The sequence below is a fragment of the Marmota flaviventris genome, chromosome 9 (genome assembly GCF_047511675.1).
Source record: "Marmota flaviventris isolate mMarFla1 chromosome 9, mMarFla1.hap1, whole genome shotgun sequence".
Classification (NCBI taxonomy): domain Eukaryota; kingdom Metazoa; phylum Chordata; class Mammalia; order Rodentia; family Sciuridae; genus Marmota; species Marmota flaviventris.
Window position 1 is genome coordinate 95200622 of NC_092506.1, and position 17487 is coordinate 95218108.

Genomic DNA, 17487 nt, shown 5'->3' on the forward strand with positions numbered 1-17487 from the left:
TATAATATATATAGCGTATGTATATTTTTATACATTAAACATAAGCATAATCTATAGTATATAATTGTACATAGATCTTAATTATATATCATTCATGTGTGTATGTATGTATTTATAAACGTGTGTGTGAATATATATAACATATATCTCCCCAAATCAGGAAACTCTGTATTACGGGGCTTAAAAGAAGTCAAAATACTGAGCAGGAAGTACCAAGCAGGAAGTCATAACTTTTTCAGAGGGAAAATGGCAGTTCTTAAATTCTCAAAAGAAGACATATTATTGAGAAGTATGTCCTCTTAGGAAAAAAATAGGGAGTTAAAATTATTTAGTTGGAAAAGCCAAGGATGAGAATATAGTGAGCTTTGACATGGAACATTGTTATAAGCCAATTCTTCCTACCTACCAGTGTAGAATGCAAGAAATCAAAACTGCCTGGACATATTTTTGCAGTAATCAAAACATATGCAGAAACTATTGAGCTTCCAAAATCTGCTAGGACACCTTCAATCTAAATGTTAAACTACATTAGAATATTTGATAGGTACATTAGTTTAAAAGAATAAAGAGAGCCAGGCATGATGATATACACCTGTATTCCCAGCAACTTGGGCGGCTGAGAAAGGAGGATTGCAAGTTCCAGGCCAGTCTTGGGAACTTATAGAGGCCCTAAGTAACTTAGCAAGACCCTGTCTCAAAATAAAAAATAAAAAGGACTGGAATGTGGCTCAGTGGTTAAGCCCATGGGTTCTATCTCTGATACTTTAAAAAAAAAAGAAGAAAATATAAAATGTTAAAGTTCTTCTGCTCATTTAGAACAAATTTGAGAGGAATTTGCCTATAAATGTATCTCTGCATTGAAATGTATTCCCTTATTTTTATTATTAATACTACACTTTGATTTACAAATCAGTTAATGCTATAGTTAGTAATTCCTCATACTTCAGATTCAAACTAACTTTTAAAAAGGTGAGTTTTCATTGTGCATATACACAACGAGATGCTTTTGAATTTAAAAAGTTCATCTTGTTTTTATTTCTAAAAACATCCCGAACGTACAAGGTAATCAAAATTGGGACATCACAAGTGGGGAATTCTTTTATACATGACACTAATATTAAGATACTTTTCTTATCAAAAAAGAGTAAGTTTCACTGGGTTCAGTGGTATATGCCTGTAATCCCAGCAACTCTGGACGCTGAGGCAGGCAAAGCACAAGTTCAAGGCCACCCTCGGCAACTCAGTGAGACCCTGTCTCAAAAAATTAGGAAGAAAAAAAAAAGACTGGGATGTAACTCAGTAGCAAAGTGCCCCTGGGTTCAATGCCCAGTATTTAAAAAAAAAATAAAAACCAAGAAGGTGTAAAGCATAAAAAATTTCTTTTCTTACAAGATCAGAGTAAAGAAATCACTGCCAGCCCTTGAGAACATAAAGTACAATTAAGTACTACTATGAATTGAGAAGACACCTGGTTTTTTTTAGAGTAGATTTACCAATTGTTTATTTAAAAAAATATTTGTTAAAAATTAGTAAGGTGCTTTTAAAAAGGCAAGTAACTTAAACATTTATGTTATCTGCTCTGTAATATGGCTTTAAAATAAGAATGTGCTTAAATAAATACACTTAGCATCCAGTTCTTTAAAGAACATCAAAAGTTTAATAATGAGATGAATTGTTGACAAAGAAACTGTCTTCCTCAAGGAAAAAAAAAAAATCTCTACATTAAAAGCCAATGACAGAAAATCCTAAATAATCTTTTGTTGTCAGAAGTCAATTTAATTTTTCCACAGAATAAACACAATTATTTCTATAGTAATATCAGTATAATCTGGGGGAATGAGTAAATCTACAAGGATTTTAAAACTTCTTCCTGTCCACTTATCACTTTTAAGATGCAATGATTCAGAGCTCTGATAGGGATTAAGATTTTCAGGAAATATAGAAGAAATTCATGTTAAATAACAACAGTGGACCTTGAAGTCATGAGCTTTTGTTACTTTATTGTTAACCAATGAATATTATCCAAAATTAGAGATGTAACTTAGTTGTACAACACAAAAATATACTAATGGTAAAAGCCTATTGGAATTTACCAAATACTCATTAGTGTATTTTACATTACTATATGAACATGTGCTCAACTGCTAATGATAAGTTATATTGGTTTAATCACTATGAAAATCCATATTGCAAATGGCTGTTCCTGTTTTAAAAAATCCACACAGCTTTAAAAATGGATTAAATCCATTTTAATCCTAATCTACAAATAGATTATAAACAGCAAATGTAACTGGTAATTTTTCAACACTGTAACAAACTGATGTAGCAATGATAGTGCATACAATTCAAAATTAGAAAAATTAATGGAAATCCAGGTTTTTACTATTATGGCAATTCCTTTAATGCTTTGGAAAAGTAAAAATTTTTTCAAAGCATGAACAGTAGGGTCTACCATTTACTCCTCTAGTGTACCAAGTAGAAACATTCTCTTTCATAGGATTTTGAAGCATGTGCACACCACTGTACAACAGTCACTTCAAGGTTAACCAGTTATCTTTTGTCCTACAAGTTCAAAATATATTAAGCAAAACCTTTCCTTTTCATAATGTCTGCCCAGATTAATCCTTTTAAAATTAGCAAAATAAAAAAGCACAAGAGATATTTTCAGACATAACTTGAATCTACTGTGCATGAAAAATGTTTAATAAAATGGCAATTTTAATAAATGTAAATTTGAGTGCACAATACCAAATGCAGAGTAGCTGAACCACACAGAGAAAACAAGGCTTTCCATATCTTCAAATCCAGGCATTTAATAATAAAGAAAATATTAGAATATCTCTAACTGGGAAAATTTATTTAGTAAGATAATTAAAATTAACAGCCTAAATATTATAATTTCTAAAATAAGATTACCAAATTTAATTTTTAAGTTATAGATTTAAAAAATAAGCACAGTGATTTAGAAACCAAAAATGCTAAAATGATCATGTAACTATCATATCAAGAAATGAAGGTATAGACATTCTTTATATGCTACAAAGGTAACATCTCTTTCTCTCACACACAAAGACACACATTTCCTCAGACATAACACCCCTCTAGGAAGATAGTATACCAGTGACATCTTAAAATTTTAACACAAATCAGAACCCACGGTTCAACTTAACAAAAAGTCAGTTAAAAAATTAGCATTCACATATTCTAAAGGAAAATGAAGTCTCAAAAATATTCCTTCATAATTGAGACTGTCTTAATGTATAATAAACATACAGCTTACACATTTCATGTGTTGGAAACCAGTCATTGTAGGTGTAATAGTGAGGTAGTATTACTGTCCCCTTCCTGGGACTGATGTTTTTATATACTGCCCTTCCAGAAAGGTCATTTTCCTTTTAGTGATTAAAATTAATTACCAACAAATGTTTACTTTCTTTTATTAGACATCCTTTTTTCTAAATCAACTCATGAAAGAACAAAACTTTTCAAGTTTTTGAGACAACTTATTTGTAGGTAGTGTTTCATCAATAACCTCTCCTAGGAACTAACTACACCTCTGTGAAGTGACTAGCAAAGAAAACCACCAAAAATTACAGGAGATGAAACACCAATCAATTTAGCTGTCAAAAATGACTGTAATTAAGTAAGCAAATAACAAATATCCAATAATGTAATTAAATTGGGACTTTATTTTAAAAACCTTATCATCAGCTACACACTATACTATTAAATGTACTAATCCTTTTCATGATTTGTAGTCATCATCTACACAGTGACCAAACACTTCTTCACCCTGCCATAATTTTAAACACTACCAATGACCTGTATGATAGCAGAATTATGGCTATGGGAATGGCAGGATATGAGAAGGGCACACTGAGAAAATGTAAGAGAATGAAGAAATGTATATAGGTTAAACACAAAAAAGGCAAGGGAAAACTGAGTGCTCCATCTAAACACTTATTGAAAGGTTCACCATTATTTTAAATGCACAAAGTGATCAAGCCACACATATACATTTGTCAGTCATGATAATTAGTGTTGAATGTTCAACAGAAAAATGAAAACTGAAAAATGTAAAAGAATTGATGGAACGTGGTTCTCCATCCCCTGGCCCAAACAAAAAAGAAAACCGAGCATGATATCACACTGCCTTAATGTTGAAGAGCTCTCCTTAAATTTGTCTTTCAGCCACCACAGTCAAACTGGTATAAGTGCTTTGGCAAGGTGGGATGCATTCCATCACATCTGCAAAGGCCTGCTTTTCTCTGTTGGTGGTTCAGCTTATGAAGAACATGTATGCAAAATAACAGCTCTCACATTGCTTCAAACTCATCAATACGCTGCTTTGTATTGCCTTGCCGAATTTGTCGAAGAGTCTTGTATTTATCACGGCCTGCTTTAACATTCTCAGCATGAAGAACGTCATTTTGTGTTTTCTTGGTTTCATCTCTGGCTTGGGCTAATTCTGAACTCAATGCCTACATTTAAAAAAAAAAAAAAGACTATTAAAAAATGTATGGAAATGGTTTAAAGATGCAAAAATACATATATACCAAGTCTGACTTTTTAATATGTTAAAATTTCCACTGTGAAATCATTTTCTCTACTTTTTGTAACGGTGATGGTAGTACTTGGGGAGGAATATTCATGGCCTTTCATTTTCACACTTACAACCATGATATTTTTTTATTCTAAATTTCCTTAACTTTTAATTCAGATTATATAATACCTTAAAGGTAGTTTATTAAATATTATAGTCAATGTACACTTTAAAAATATTTTTATTGGTCCATAATAGTGGAATTAATTGGGACATGCTTGTCAATGTGCACTTTACTATTTAAAAACTATATTCATTTGATTTTCAACACAGCAATAGAATATTTTCTACCTTTTAAAATGGGTCAAGCTAACAAACTAGTTAACAAACATTTGTTAATAGAGACATACAAAGGAAGAAATGAAATAATTGGCCAAACAACCAATTATAAGACTGGCCACTAATAAGATTGCTAAAAATCTTAAGTTCTTTTCGATACATTCATCTAAGATAGACAAAATATAAACTACATTTTACATGTACATAGAATTACAAATTACCTGAAGTTGTTTCTTTACGCGCTCATTTTTCTGTGTTTCCGTTACACGTTCTTCCTCACTTCTATGGTTCATTACCCCTTCATTCGATAATTCGGCACTAGCCTCAGCATTGTTCTCATCATGTTCATCATGTTCATTTTCTGTTGGAGGAATGACGGGTGGTGGTGGAGGGGGAGGGGGAGCAGACATCACAGTTTTTAACTCTTCTTTGGTTTTTTCCAAGTCTTCCTGGGCTGCAAAAGCCTAAACATTAAAAATAAATTCATGAGCAACTTACTTTGAAAAGTGGTAATTAAGAGAATCAAGTTATCTTGCCTTTCTAGCAAAAACTGTATCTCAGCGTAATGAAAATAGTCCTTACTGATGAACACTCTATTTTTACAGTATACCAGCAGGTAGAAGAGATAAAATTTTTAAAACATTATTTTACAAACCTCTAATAAAAAATTTTTAAAAGCCCTAATAAAAGTTTTAAAATCCCTAATAAAATCATTAATTCTGGCAAGGATTATCCACTGCTGCTGAAATTATTATGCAAATGTTTGACTATTTTGTTTGCAGAGGGCTAATAGATTACATTTGAGCCACATGGGAGTAAAATGGAGGAATCTGTCATTACTCTAATCCAATGATCAATTAAAATCACTAATGGTGAGTTAACTAAATAGTAAGAATCTTTTGACATGAAACAACATAAAATACCCAATATCACCAATGATTTGATTGATTCTATTGTCATGATTTGTCTAGAAAAGCCCTCTTTACACTGCTATCTTATATAATTATTAATAACCCCCCTTTTACTCACTTTTGTGATCTTCTTGTGTGCTATGTTATATGGAAGTCTCACCTATGATATATTATACAAAAAGCATTTAATTCCTCAAGCTTCTAGATCTAACTTTCAGTTATGGGAAATAGTGGGTATAAAAGGACAAATTGGATGACACCAAGAGGAAGCAATTTCTTCAGGTTCCTTCTATAAATCAATATCAAAAACAAAGGACTGTCCAACATTAAAACAGCCTTAGAGCAAAAAAGTACTGCAGGCGTGCAAAGTCCTAATTGAACACTGGCACAGCAAATTACCTCTAAAAGATTTTTTGGGTAAACTGAAAAATTCTGTTTAGATGAGATAAAAATTCACTAAAATGAAATTACAGGTATGATAAGATCTCATTTCAAATATATAAATGGGTATGTGTGTGTGTGTGTATATATATATATACACACACACACACACAAACACACACTCACACACACATACACACACACACAAAGAGGAAAATATGCACTAATGCTTTATAATGTTGTCCTAATCTGTGGGAATGCAATTTCTTGTGTACATTTTCTAAGTTTCTACAGTTCAAAGGACTTGTATCTGCAATATGAGATTTTTAAAAGCTATGTCTCTGAAGTTCATAAATCATCCCTAAATGGGAACGATAAAATTGTAATAATGAAGTAGTATAAGAAGAAGATAAAACAATTTTATTCCTTTTGTACTATTATATGTAAATTTATTTTATTTATTTTTTTAAGAGAGAAAGAGAGAAAATTTTTTAATATTTATTTTTTAGTTTTCGGTGGACACAACATCTTTGTTTGTATGTGGTGCTGAGGATCGAACCCGGGCCGCACACACGCCAGGCGAGCGCACTACCACTTGAGCCACATCCCCAGCCCCTATATGTAAATTTAAATGTATCAAAAACTTCCCAATGAAATATAAACTGCTACAAAGAAAATTAAAGAAAAACATTTTCTATAATAAGTACATTTTATTACAGAACATCATCAAATGTAACTGTTGAGAGCCATCCCTGGACTATATGTAGACTAAATCAGCATGGAAGCCCATTGAATAGGAAAATCTGATATTTGGAAACTTCCAGTGACAATCTGGCTGATAAAATCGCCCAGATACATGTCAGTCCTATTCAGCTCTGCCAAGTCCTACACAGCACTGGAGATGGGGTGACCTGTTGTAGCCACACCACCTCAGAGATGGGTATAGCCTATCAAGATGCCAATCAACCTGTTGACTGCAAGACTCTACATCTGAAACCATATCCCTACCTTTGACGTATCCCCTTAAATAAAACCAACAGAGCAATTTTCTCGTCAGTCAGCTCCAGTTCCTGTGTAGGCTGGACCTATCAGGAGCTCTGCATTTAAAACCATTTTTCTGACTTTGTCTTTTATTTCTTCACTATTTTCTCAGATGGCTTATCCCTCCTGGGCAAGAAAAATTACTCTGGTGAGTAATTCCTTTTGTACTTTATGATATATAACTGTATTTGGGGGTGTAAAAAAATCATTATAGTTGTCTTTTAAAGTTTACATTAAACTCTCATATGTCCCACATTCAACTGAAGCTTGATTTTCACTTTTGACAATGATGGATTCCTCTACAAAGAACTCTCATTAGAAATCTCAGCAGCACCATCACTGTAACTCTCTAATTCTACTCAACATCCAAGAATTGGTTATCCTGCCCTTTTCAGTGCACCACAAAATGTCAGCTCTCCATTTCTCTTTTTCTTCACCGCCACAACCTTTGGTCTTTACCTCTTTAAGTATCCAATATTCAATACATCCTTTATATTATTGTTGTTACTGTTATAAAATCTTACCTGATCATGCTACAATTATGTTTTGAAATTTTGAGAGCCTGGTGTCTACAGATATTCCCCATGACTTTGTCTTAGCATGGCCATTTATGTAAAGCCTTCCACAATTCAACTATACAATTTGCCAGGCACATCACCAACACTTCCAAATCTACGCTCTATGTTTTGGTCATTTATTGACTGTCCTCAAATTCATTATTTTTGCCCATACTTCCTATACTCATTCAATTCCCTTCTATCTAGAATGACCACCTCTTCAGTCACTAACTGTACTCAATCTTTTCTTTTCCCAAAATTTATTGCTCAATATCCAGCTTAAATGTATATGAGTTTCCCCAATAAACTGGCTCGTTCCTGGAAATTAATCACCTCTTCTGTGTTCCCAAAGTACTGAACATATGTTAATCTTATATTCATCTCTATAAAGTTAGTATATTGCTGACTTATTAGTGGACAAAGAATAGATTACTTTGTGTTGCCACTCGGTTGCTTCCTCTTCCTTTTTCTTTTTGGCTTCTTCTAGAAGGGCAATCTTGGCAGTAAATTCGGCAAGTTCTGCTGCCTATAAAGAACAACATAATTACCAATACTAAAAAAAAAAAAGAAAAAAAAATCCTAATATATTTTGAATAATCTTACATGTTCAGTCAAAAAATATTCAAGTATATTCTTCTGTTTTTAAAAAGGCAATATTTCTTGAAGATCCTAAGTGGCTTATTTATACTAAGCTCTTGAGATAATAAGCTAATGAGACAAAACTAAGTGTTATTCTATAGAATGAGTTTTTATAGATGAGTAGTTAATCCTGATTTAGTAATAGGAACTTAAAATTTGTAACTTAGCTATTTTAAAAAATTTTTATCAGCAAACTTTCACTAAAGCCTACAAAAGAAAAATACTACATTGTTTATATAACACTTTATAATTTAAAGAGTACTTTGTCAAATAATCTCATCTGATTCCCCAACAATTCTCTTAAGTATATCATTCCCCTTTTCACAGGGAGGGACAGGGGGGCTAAACAAGCCATAAAGGCAAATAGCAAGTAATTACCTGAACTAATACTTAAATCCATAGATCTTTTAAGTGTTATGCCCCTCATTATTTGGAAGTCCATTAAACAACAACAAAAAAAAAAATCTAATGAAATATGGCCCATAGTTATGTACAGACCAGAACATACTGCATCAATCGATCTAGAACAAAAGATGCCAGATGGCTTACTGCAGAGCCTGTCAAAAGTGTAAGCAAATGAGAATCTTATTGGCAGTAAAGGTATTTATTTGTTTTATTTCTAGGCTTTCTTTAAGGCAGAAATAAGTTTTAGGTTTATTTTCACACTTCATTAAGTTCCCTATACCTTTGGTTTGCATTTCACAGGTATGGTTTTTAAAAAGTTCATGCCACGCATTTACTTAATTTTTTCTTTTTCTCTAAGATCTAATATAATTCCTTACTAGCTGTTCCTGATTCTTCATCTGGTCAGCAGCTTGTTTTGCTATAGCAGACTTGGCCTCTTCAGCAGCTTGACGCTCCTTTTCTAGCCGTTCAGCTTCTTCTCTTGCTCGTTTTCGTTCCTGATCCAGTTCTAGAGCTTTCCGAGTCTGTTCTTCTAGTTCTGTCAAATACATGTATTTCCATGCCCCCCAAATAATGATTAATTCCAATTATTTCATTACCAAAGAAACTAAAATAGTAACACAGAATCTCATGTGTTTAGTTTCTAAAAATCAGTACATATATCAATACACACACTCACACACACACACACACACACACATATATATAAATATATAGCAATCACATAGACTTCATTTTTATCTTAGTGAAATATTAATAATTTTTAGAGATCTATGATGCAATTCAAAAATGCAAAGACATGAAAATTCTTTTTAATTCAAGTTATGTCATGAGGCTAGAAGCACATACCTTTACTTTCTAAAAATCCTTTCACTTAAAGTTTGACCTTAAGGGGGATGAAATTTTTTTTTTTTAAAGGGGGTACTAAATTATACCGGTTGTAGAGCACTTGCATAGTAGGCACAAGGCCCTGGATTCAGGATCAGCAACATCTATTAGATAAGTAAACCCAAGGAATTTGACCTAATGTAAAAGTTCTTACATGAACTACAAATTATTGAAAATTGTGTTACTGGTATCCACAATTCTTAAGGCATGTGAAAGCAAGTGCTATTTGGAGATGACTGACTGAAATTTTAATCTTGAACAGTTAAGACCACAAAATTTTCTTATCCCAGTGAGTTGAACAGGAAAGGAAAATACTGCTGACACAAAACCAGGAAGCTTTTAAATGATTTTAAAATTACTAACTTTAAACATTATTAACAATTCTTGTTGAATAAGTACATTGTATGAAAGAGATAACAGAATGCTATCTAAGAGAGTGCAATGGTCTAGAAAGAATCACTTTTCCTTACTGAATACATTAGAAAAGAGGAGAAGTTGAAAATCTATATGCCCGGAGGTTTGTGGTTTTGATCTGTATTCCCCTGATGATTAGTGATGTTGAGCATTTCTGCATGTACCTGTTGGCCATTTGTATGTTTTGTTTTAAAAATGTCTATTTAGATCTACTGCCTATTTTTAAAATCTGGTTGTATTATTTGGAGTTTGTTATATATTCTATGTAACTACCTCTTGTCAAATGTATGTAATGTAAGAGCTTTTACCTACTGTTCTTAATTTTGTTGTTCATGGTCAGAATTAGCTTAAGTAACTGTAATTAAGACTTTGGAGTTATGGAAAAGAAAAATTACTCTTCAGTTAGGTTCTAAATTCTTGATAAAGGAATATAAAAATTCTATGTGGCTATTTTGCTATAAAGATGAAAAGTGTACAACACTGGATGTTGCCACAGCTAAATTCTAGAATTATTCATTTTTTAAGTTTTTATTTTTGATACACAAAAACATAATGTTCAATTCGTGTACACTGCACATAGTATTTAAATTAGTAAATACACCTATTTCTCTAAGCACAATTCTTTGTTAAAAGTTTTCAAAATCCTTTGTTCTAGCTTCTGAAATGTGCAGTTCATAACTGTTATCTATAAGTCATAATACTTTACAAAAATAGTCCAGAGTTTTTTGCTCCAATCTAACTATAACTTAGTACCCACTGTTGGAACTTTCCTCATCCCTTCCTCCACACTGTCCCTGACCTCTGGTAACTACCATTCTACTCACATCTATGAAATAAATGTTTTTTTTATATTCCACATGAGTGAGATCATGTGGTACTTGTCTTTTTGTACCTGACTTGTTTCATTTCACAAAATGAAACAGTTCCATTGATGTTGTTGCAAAAGATGTGATTGTGCATGTTACATACCACATTTTCTTCATCCATTAATCAGTTCATGAACACTTAGATAATCTTATTTCCACTTCTCTGCTACTGTGAAGAATCCAGCAATGTACGTAGTAGGATAGATAGTTCTTTTACATACCAATTTCATTTCCTTCAAATATATTCCCAGTAGTAGAATTGTTGGAACATCATCATCATAGTTCTATTTTTAATATTTATGAGGAAGCTTCATACTGTTTTCCGTAACAGCTATACTAATTTACATTGCCACCAACAGTGTGCAAGGTGCCCTTTCCTCCACAAACATGTTACCACATGGTATCTTTAGTCTTTTTTATACCAGCCATTCTTACTGGAGGTGATACTTCATTGTGGTTTTGATCTGTATTCCCCTGATGATTAGTGATGTTGAGCATTTCTGCATGTACCTGTTGGCCATTTGTTGGTTTTTTGTTTTTTTTTTTTGAAAAATGTCTATTTAGATCTACTGCCTATTTTTAAAATCTGGTTGTATTATTTGGAGTTTGTTATATATTCTATGTATCTACCTCTTGTCAAATGTATATGTTGTAAATATTGTCTCCCATTCTGTATGTTGTCTGCATTCTGTTGAGTGTTGCTGTGCAGAAACTTTTATAAAATCCCATTTGTCTACTTTTGCTCGTTTCCTGAACTTTTGGCATCTTGTCCATAAAGTTCCTGCCCATTCCAATGGACTGAAGTATTTCCCATTGGTTTTCTTCTCGAAATTTGCTTCGAGTGTTCCATTTAAGATTTTAATCCATTTTGGGTTGAGTTTTTAATCAGTGAGAAATGGAAGTCCAGTTTAATTCTGCATGTGGGTTTCCAATATTCCCAACATTGTTTATTAAAAAGACTACCTCTAATTCATATTTTTAGTACCTACGTTGAAAATCAGTTAGCTGTAGATATGTGGGTTAACTTCTAGGCTATTCTATTTTAATGACAATACCATGCCATTTTGATTACTGCAAATCTATAATATGTTTTGAATTCAGATAGTGTAATGTCTCTTGTTCTTTGTTCTCACAGTAACCTTGGCTATTCAGGGGTGTCTGTGTGTGTGTCTCTGTGTGTGTGTGTGTGTGTGTGTTTCATATACATTTTAGAATTGTTTTTCCTAGTCCTGTGAAGTATACCACTGGTATTTTAATAGGAATTGCAATTAATCTGTAAATTGCTTTGGGAAGAATGAACATTTTAACAATATTGATTCTTCTATATTGTTATATAGAATATATATATATATATATATATATATATATATATATATATATATATATATATAATATAGAACATGGGATGTTTTTCCCATTAGTTTTGGTTCTCTTCAATTTCTTTAAAATTTTTACTGTAGAAATAATTTCATCTCTTTGGTTAAATTTATTTCTAGGTATTTTATCTTTTGTAGCTATTATGAATAGGACTGCTTTCTTGATTTCTATTTCGGGTAATTCACTATTGGCATATAGCACATAGTGATGCATGTGTGTATGTGTGTGTGTGTGTGTGTGTTGCTGGAGATTGAACCTAGGGCCTTGTGCATATGAGGCAAGCACTCTACCAACTGAGCTATATCCCCAGTCCCAATGCTAGTGATTTTATATGTTAATTTTATATCATGCAACTTCCCTGAATTCATTAATTTTAGTAGTTTTTGGTAGAGTCTTTGAGGTTTCTGTACAGGAGATTATGTCATCTGCAAATGGTGACAATTTGATTTCTTCTTATTCAATCTGGGTGCCCTGCATTTCCTTCTCTTTCCTAACTGCTCCAGCTAGGACTTCTAGCACTATCTTGAATAAAAATGTAAAAAAATGGGCATCCTTATCTTGTATCAGATCTGAGAGAGAAAGCTTTTCCCCATACAATATATTCACTGTTCGCTTAATATAAATGATCTTTATTTTGTTGAGGTATGTTCCTTATATATTTGTTCAGCATTTTTATTAGAAGGTATTAGAACAATGTTGAATTTTGTCAGATTCCTTTTCTCCCTCAATTGAGATAATGGTGTGGTTTTTGTCCTTCATTCTGTTGGTGTGGTGTATCACTTTTCAGCCTTGCATCACTGGGATGAATCCTACTTGATTGTGCTAAATAATCTTTTAAATTTGCTATTGTATCTGGCTGGCAAAAATTCTGTTGAGGATTTTTGCAGTCTTTGTTCATCAAACTGCTCTGTAGTTTTCCTGTTTTTATTATGTCCTTATCTGTTTTTTGGCATCAGAGTAATGTCCTCTTAGAATGTGTTTGGAAGAGTTCCTTCCTGTTTTGGAATAGCTTAAGGAGATTCAGATTAAATGTTTGATAAATTCAGCAGTGAAGCCCTCTGGTCCTAGGATTTTCTTTGAATTACTAATAAACTTTCCATCAATCTCATTTGTTACTGGTCTGATTAGGTTTTCTATTCATGATTCTGTCTTGAGAAGGTGTGTGTCTACGAATTTGTTCATTTTTCCTAAATTATCAAACATGTTGGTACATACTTTATAACAATCTCTAATGATTTTTGTATTTCTATGGTGTCAGTTGTAATGCTTCCATTTCTATCTCTGATTTGACTCTTCTGTCCTCAGTCTAGCTAAGGCTTCTCTATTTCATATATTTTGAAGAACCAGTTCTTTGTTTCATTGATCTTTTGTATTGCTTTTTAGGCTTCATTTATTTCTGCTTTGATCATTACTGTTTCTTTCCTTTTAATAAGCTTTTAATTATTTTTCTAGTTCCATGAAATGCAGTGATAGGTTCTTTAAAATCTCTCCTTTTTTTGATGTGGGCGTTGATTGCTATAAACTTCCTTTTTGGTACTACTTTTGCTGTATCTGATTAGTTTGGGTATGTTGTGTCTCTATTTTGACTTTGAGAATTTTTAAAGTGGTGATGATGGTGGTGAAAGCCCAGAGGGGGCTTTCAGTTTCAAAGTGATGCTGGTTTTTGTTTTGGAGATGGGGGTGGTTACTGGGGACTAAACTCAGAGGCACGTGGCCACTGAACGATATCCCCAGATCTGTTCTGCATTTTATTTAGAGACAGGGTCTCACAGAGTTGCGTAGGGCCTTGCCATTGCTGAGGCCAGCTTTGAATTCCGGATTCTCATGTCTCAGCCTCCTGAGCCACTGAGATTACAGGCATATGCCACTGTGCCCAGGCCTCAAAGTGACCCTGTTTGAGCCAGTGGCAGATTGCAAGCTACTGGTGTCTGCCTTAAGAAAACTGTGAGTGTGTTGGGCATTTCATGTCAGGATCAACACAACAATGAGTGCTGCCAGGCAATCTCCCACACACAGGTGAATCATTCAGCCTCCCCAAGAAATGATCTTGGATCTAGCAATTTGGAGGCAGAAGACTTGGGCAATGAGGAAACAAAAATTCTTGAGACTTATCAGGTACAGGCAAGAAAGCACATATTGGTTGTCTTGTTACAGAAGATCACAAAACAACATCTCATTTTCAAAAAGGGGAAGAAGATAAGAAAATAATGAAGAATTGGAGTCTCAATATCAGCAAATATTTATCAGGACACTATCAACACTGTGGACTTGGCTTCAATGAGATAGAAGATCATGATGGAGAAGATGACGTGGCTGGAGACAATGATGATATTCACCTTATTTTGAAAGTCTAGATGATTCTGAAAGTGATTCAGAATTAGAGAAAGAAGAATCTGAAGAACTTGAAGCTACTGAGCACCCTGATGAAATGGAAGATCCCCAAAACAAAAAGATGCAAAAAAGCAATTATAAAATATTTGTTAAATCTAGTTTGTTAATTCCCACTTAGTCTTTGATTAAAAGTAAGCCTTATTGTTATAATGCACAATGGAGGACTGATTATGGAATATTACAATTTTTTAAAAAGGTCCTTTTAAATAATTATAAAGCGATTGCTTTCAAATGCCATTCAATACACTTTTATGGCCATGACTATTATTTTGTAAAGAGTAACACTTGTAGAAAATCAGTAACACTCTTACTGATTCAGCTCTGCTCTTTTGGACCAAAACAACACAAGCACAAGTACATCAACCCATTAAGCTCCAGGATTCCAATTCTATATAGAATGATGGGACATGATAGATTAATACATATTAGAACAGAATAAAACTGTCACATTTAGCATGTTGTAATTCCAGCCTTCATACAACTTGTATCACATTGCATGTTAGGATTTTGATAAAATTTGGCCAAGTTTTACATATGAAATTATTTTTCTGCTCATTTAGTTCTGACTATTTAGAAATATGTAAACCTGGATTTTTATTTTTTTAAAAGGAAATGTGACCAAAGTTCATTTTTCCCTTCAGGTCTAAATAAAGACTAAGCAGTTTCCCATATTTGGTTGTGATACATTTATTTTCATTATCTAAAAAAGAGGAAGGGGTTTATTGAATAAGCAGAAATAAGAAATTGTCTTTATTTTATTCCAGTGTGGTTATTTGATTATCTAATTACTAAAAAGAAGTATTACCTTTTAATTTTATTGCTTCTGTTGAAGATTAGAATGCTTTTATGTGAATGATTTTTATAATGGATTAACACAACTGCATTATGGGCTAGTCAGTGGATCTCTGAATAATTGTTTCCAAAATCTGAATGTTTCCAAGTAACAGGTTCAAAGATGAGAATCAAACCTGTTTGTGAGCCAAACTATTATTTATCTAGATACTTAAGTATATGTTTGATGCACTGGACCTTTTTACCCCCAAGTACTCTTATCATTTTGCAATTTACAATTTGTTAAGAGTACAGCAATTAAAACAGGTGATTTCTGGCTACAGATTATGTCTTGCATTACTTTTCATATATCTGGCCCCAAAAATTTATTTATTATTTTGTTTTTGCTTTTTTAACTTTTCACATTGTTTTAAAACAGGTTCCACCCTATATATATTTAAAATAATGAGTCTGCCAGGAATGGTGGCGCATGCCTGTGATCCCAGCAGCTCAGGAGGATGAGACAGGAGGATCAAAAGTTCAAGAACAGCCTCGGCAATTCAGCGAGACACTGTCTCAAAAAATAAAAAGGGCTGGAGATGTGACTCAGTGGTTAAGTGCCATGGGTTCAACCACCAATATCCCCCAAAATAAACATTATAAAAGACAATGTGTAAAACATTTAACAGATACATGGTTTACAGAAATTTAGTTTATTCCATTCAAAGCATTTTAGCTTGACCACTGATTTTCAAATATCTAGCCTGTAGAACTGCACATTGAAGTTGATTTAAATAGAAAATCAGGGCTTATATTTAAAAATGTAAGAGGGAGAGAGACCAGTGTTATGTTTCAAAAAGTATTTTCATCATTTCATGGTTTAAATATGCTGGGTTGCTTATGAGTCTTGATTCTGATACACAAACACAAGCATGTTCTGAACTAACTACACTGGCAAAAATTATTTTTAAATTTCTTTTTTGAGTTCTTCCATGTATTTATATAGTTTCCAAAGATTTTTCTGTTATTGATTTTTATATTTATTGCATTGTGATCAGAAAAGACACTCAATATGATTTCATTTTTTTAAAAATTTGCTGCAACTTGTTTTGTGGACTGCCATATGATCTATCCTGAAAAATGTTCCATATGCTAATAAGAAAGTTTTGCATTCTCTAACTGTTGGATAGCATGTTCTGTTAGGTCTCTTTGGTACTGGGTGCAATTTAACCGTTTCTTCGTTGATTTTCTGTCTGGATAATTTGTCCAATGTTAAAGTCCCTAGCTATGGATTGTATTGGTTTGACCTTTAGGTCTGTTAATAGTTGCTTTATTTGAGTGTTATAATATTGGATATATATACATATACACACACATATATTTTTAAAGATTTGCTCTTGCGGAATTGACACCTTAATCATTATATAATAACCCTCATTGTCTCTTTTTACTGGTTTTGATTTAAAGTCATTTTATCTGATATTAGTATGGCTACTCCTGCTTTCTTTTGGTGTCCATTTGCATGAAATAGTTCATTCCTCTCCTTGTTCCTGTTTTTAAAGCAAATACTTTGTTTTTCTCTATTCAGAATAATGTTTGCCTTGGGTTTGTCATATATAGCCTGTACAATGTTGAGCTAAGTGTCTTCTATTCCTAGTTTTTCTACTGTTTTAAACATCAGTGAGTACTAAACTTTGTTAAATGCTTTTTCTGCATCTAATGAGATAATGATGTGATTCTTGTCTGTAAGTCTGTTTTATTGTGGTGAACTACATTTAGTGATTGTATCTCTGGGCTGATAACCAATTGATTATGGTACTCTTTTTTAAAAAATATTTATTTTTTAGTTTTAGGTGGATAAAATCTTTTTATTTTATTTTTATGTGGTGCTGAGGATCGAACCCAGTGCCTCACATGTGCTAAGAGAGCACTCTACCACTTGACCCACAAACCTAGCCCAGTAC

General features: G+C 32.9%; 1 protein-coding gene and 1 pseudogene across 2 annotated transcripts in view; one reads left to right on the plus strand and one right to left on the minus strand.

Annotated features, from left to right (window-relative positions):
• Rdx (radixin) overlaps positions 1-17487 on the minus strand; it is an 82380-nt gene that overhangs the window by 15803 nt on the left and 49090 nt on the right. Inside the window, exons 11-14 of one of the 2 annotated variants that reach the window (XM_071616686.1) lie at positions 9194-9354; positions 8206-8298; positions 5104-5346; positions 4321-4481 (exon numbers count right to left, since the gene is read on the minus strand). In XM_071616686.1, coding sequence (XP_071472787.1) covers positions 4321-4481; positions 5104-5346; positions 8206-8298; positions 9194-9354 — 658 coding nt within the window. Of the gene's footprint in view, positions 1-1980; positions 4482-5103; positions 5347-8205; positions 8299-9193; positions 9355-17487 lie in introns of those variants that run through there. The other variant, XM_071616685.1, reaches the window with a different exon arrangement.
• On the plus strand, positions 14346-15337 carry LOC114088784 (small acidic protein pseudogene; annotated as a pseudogene).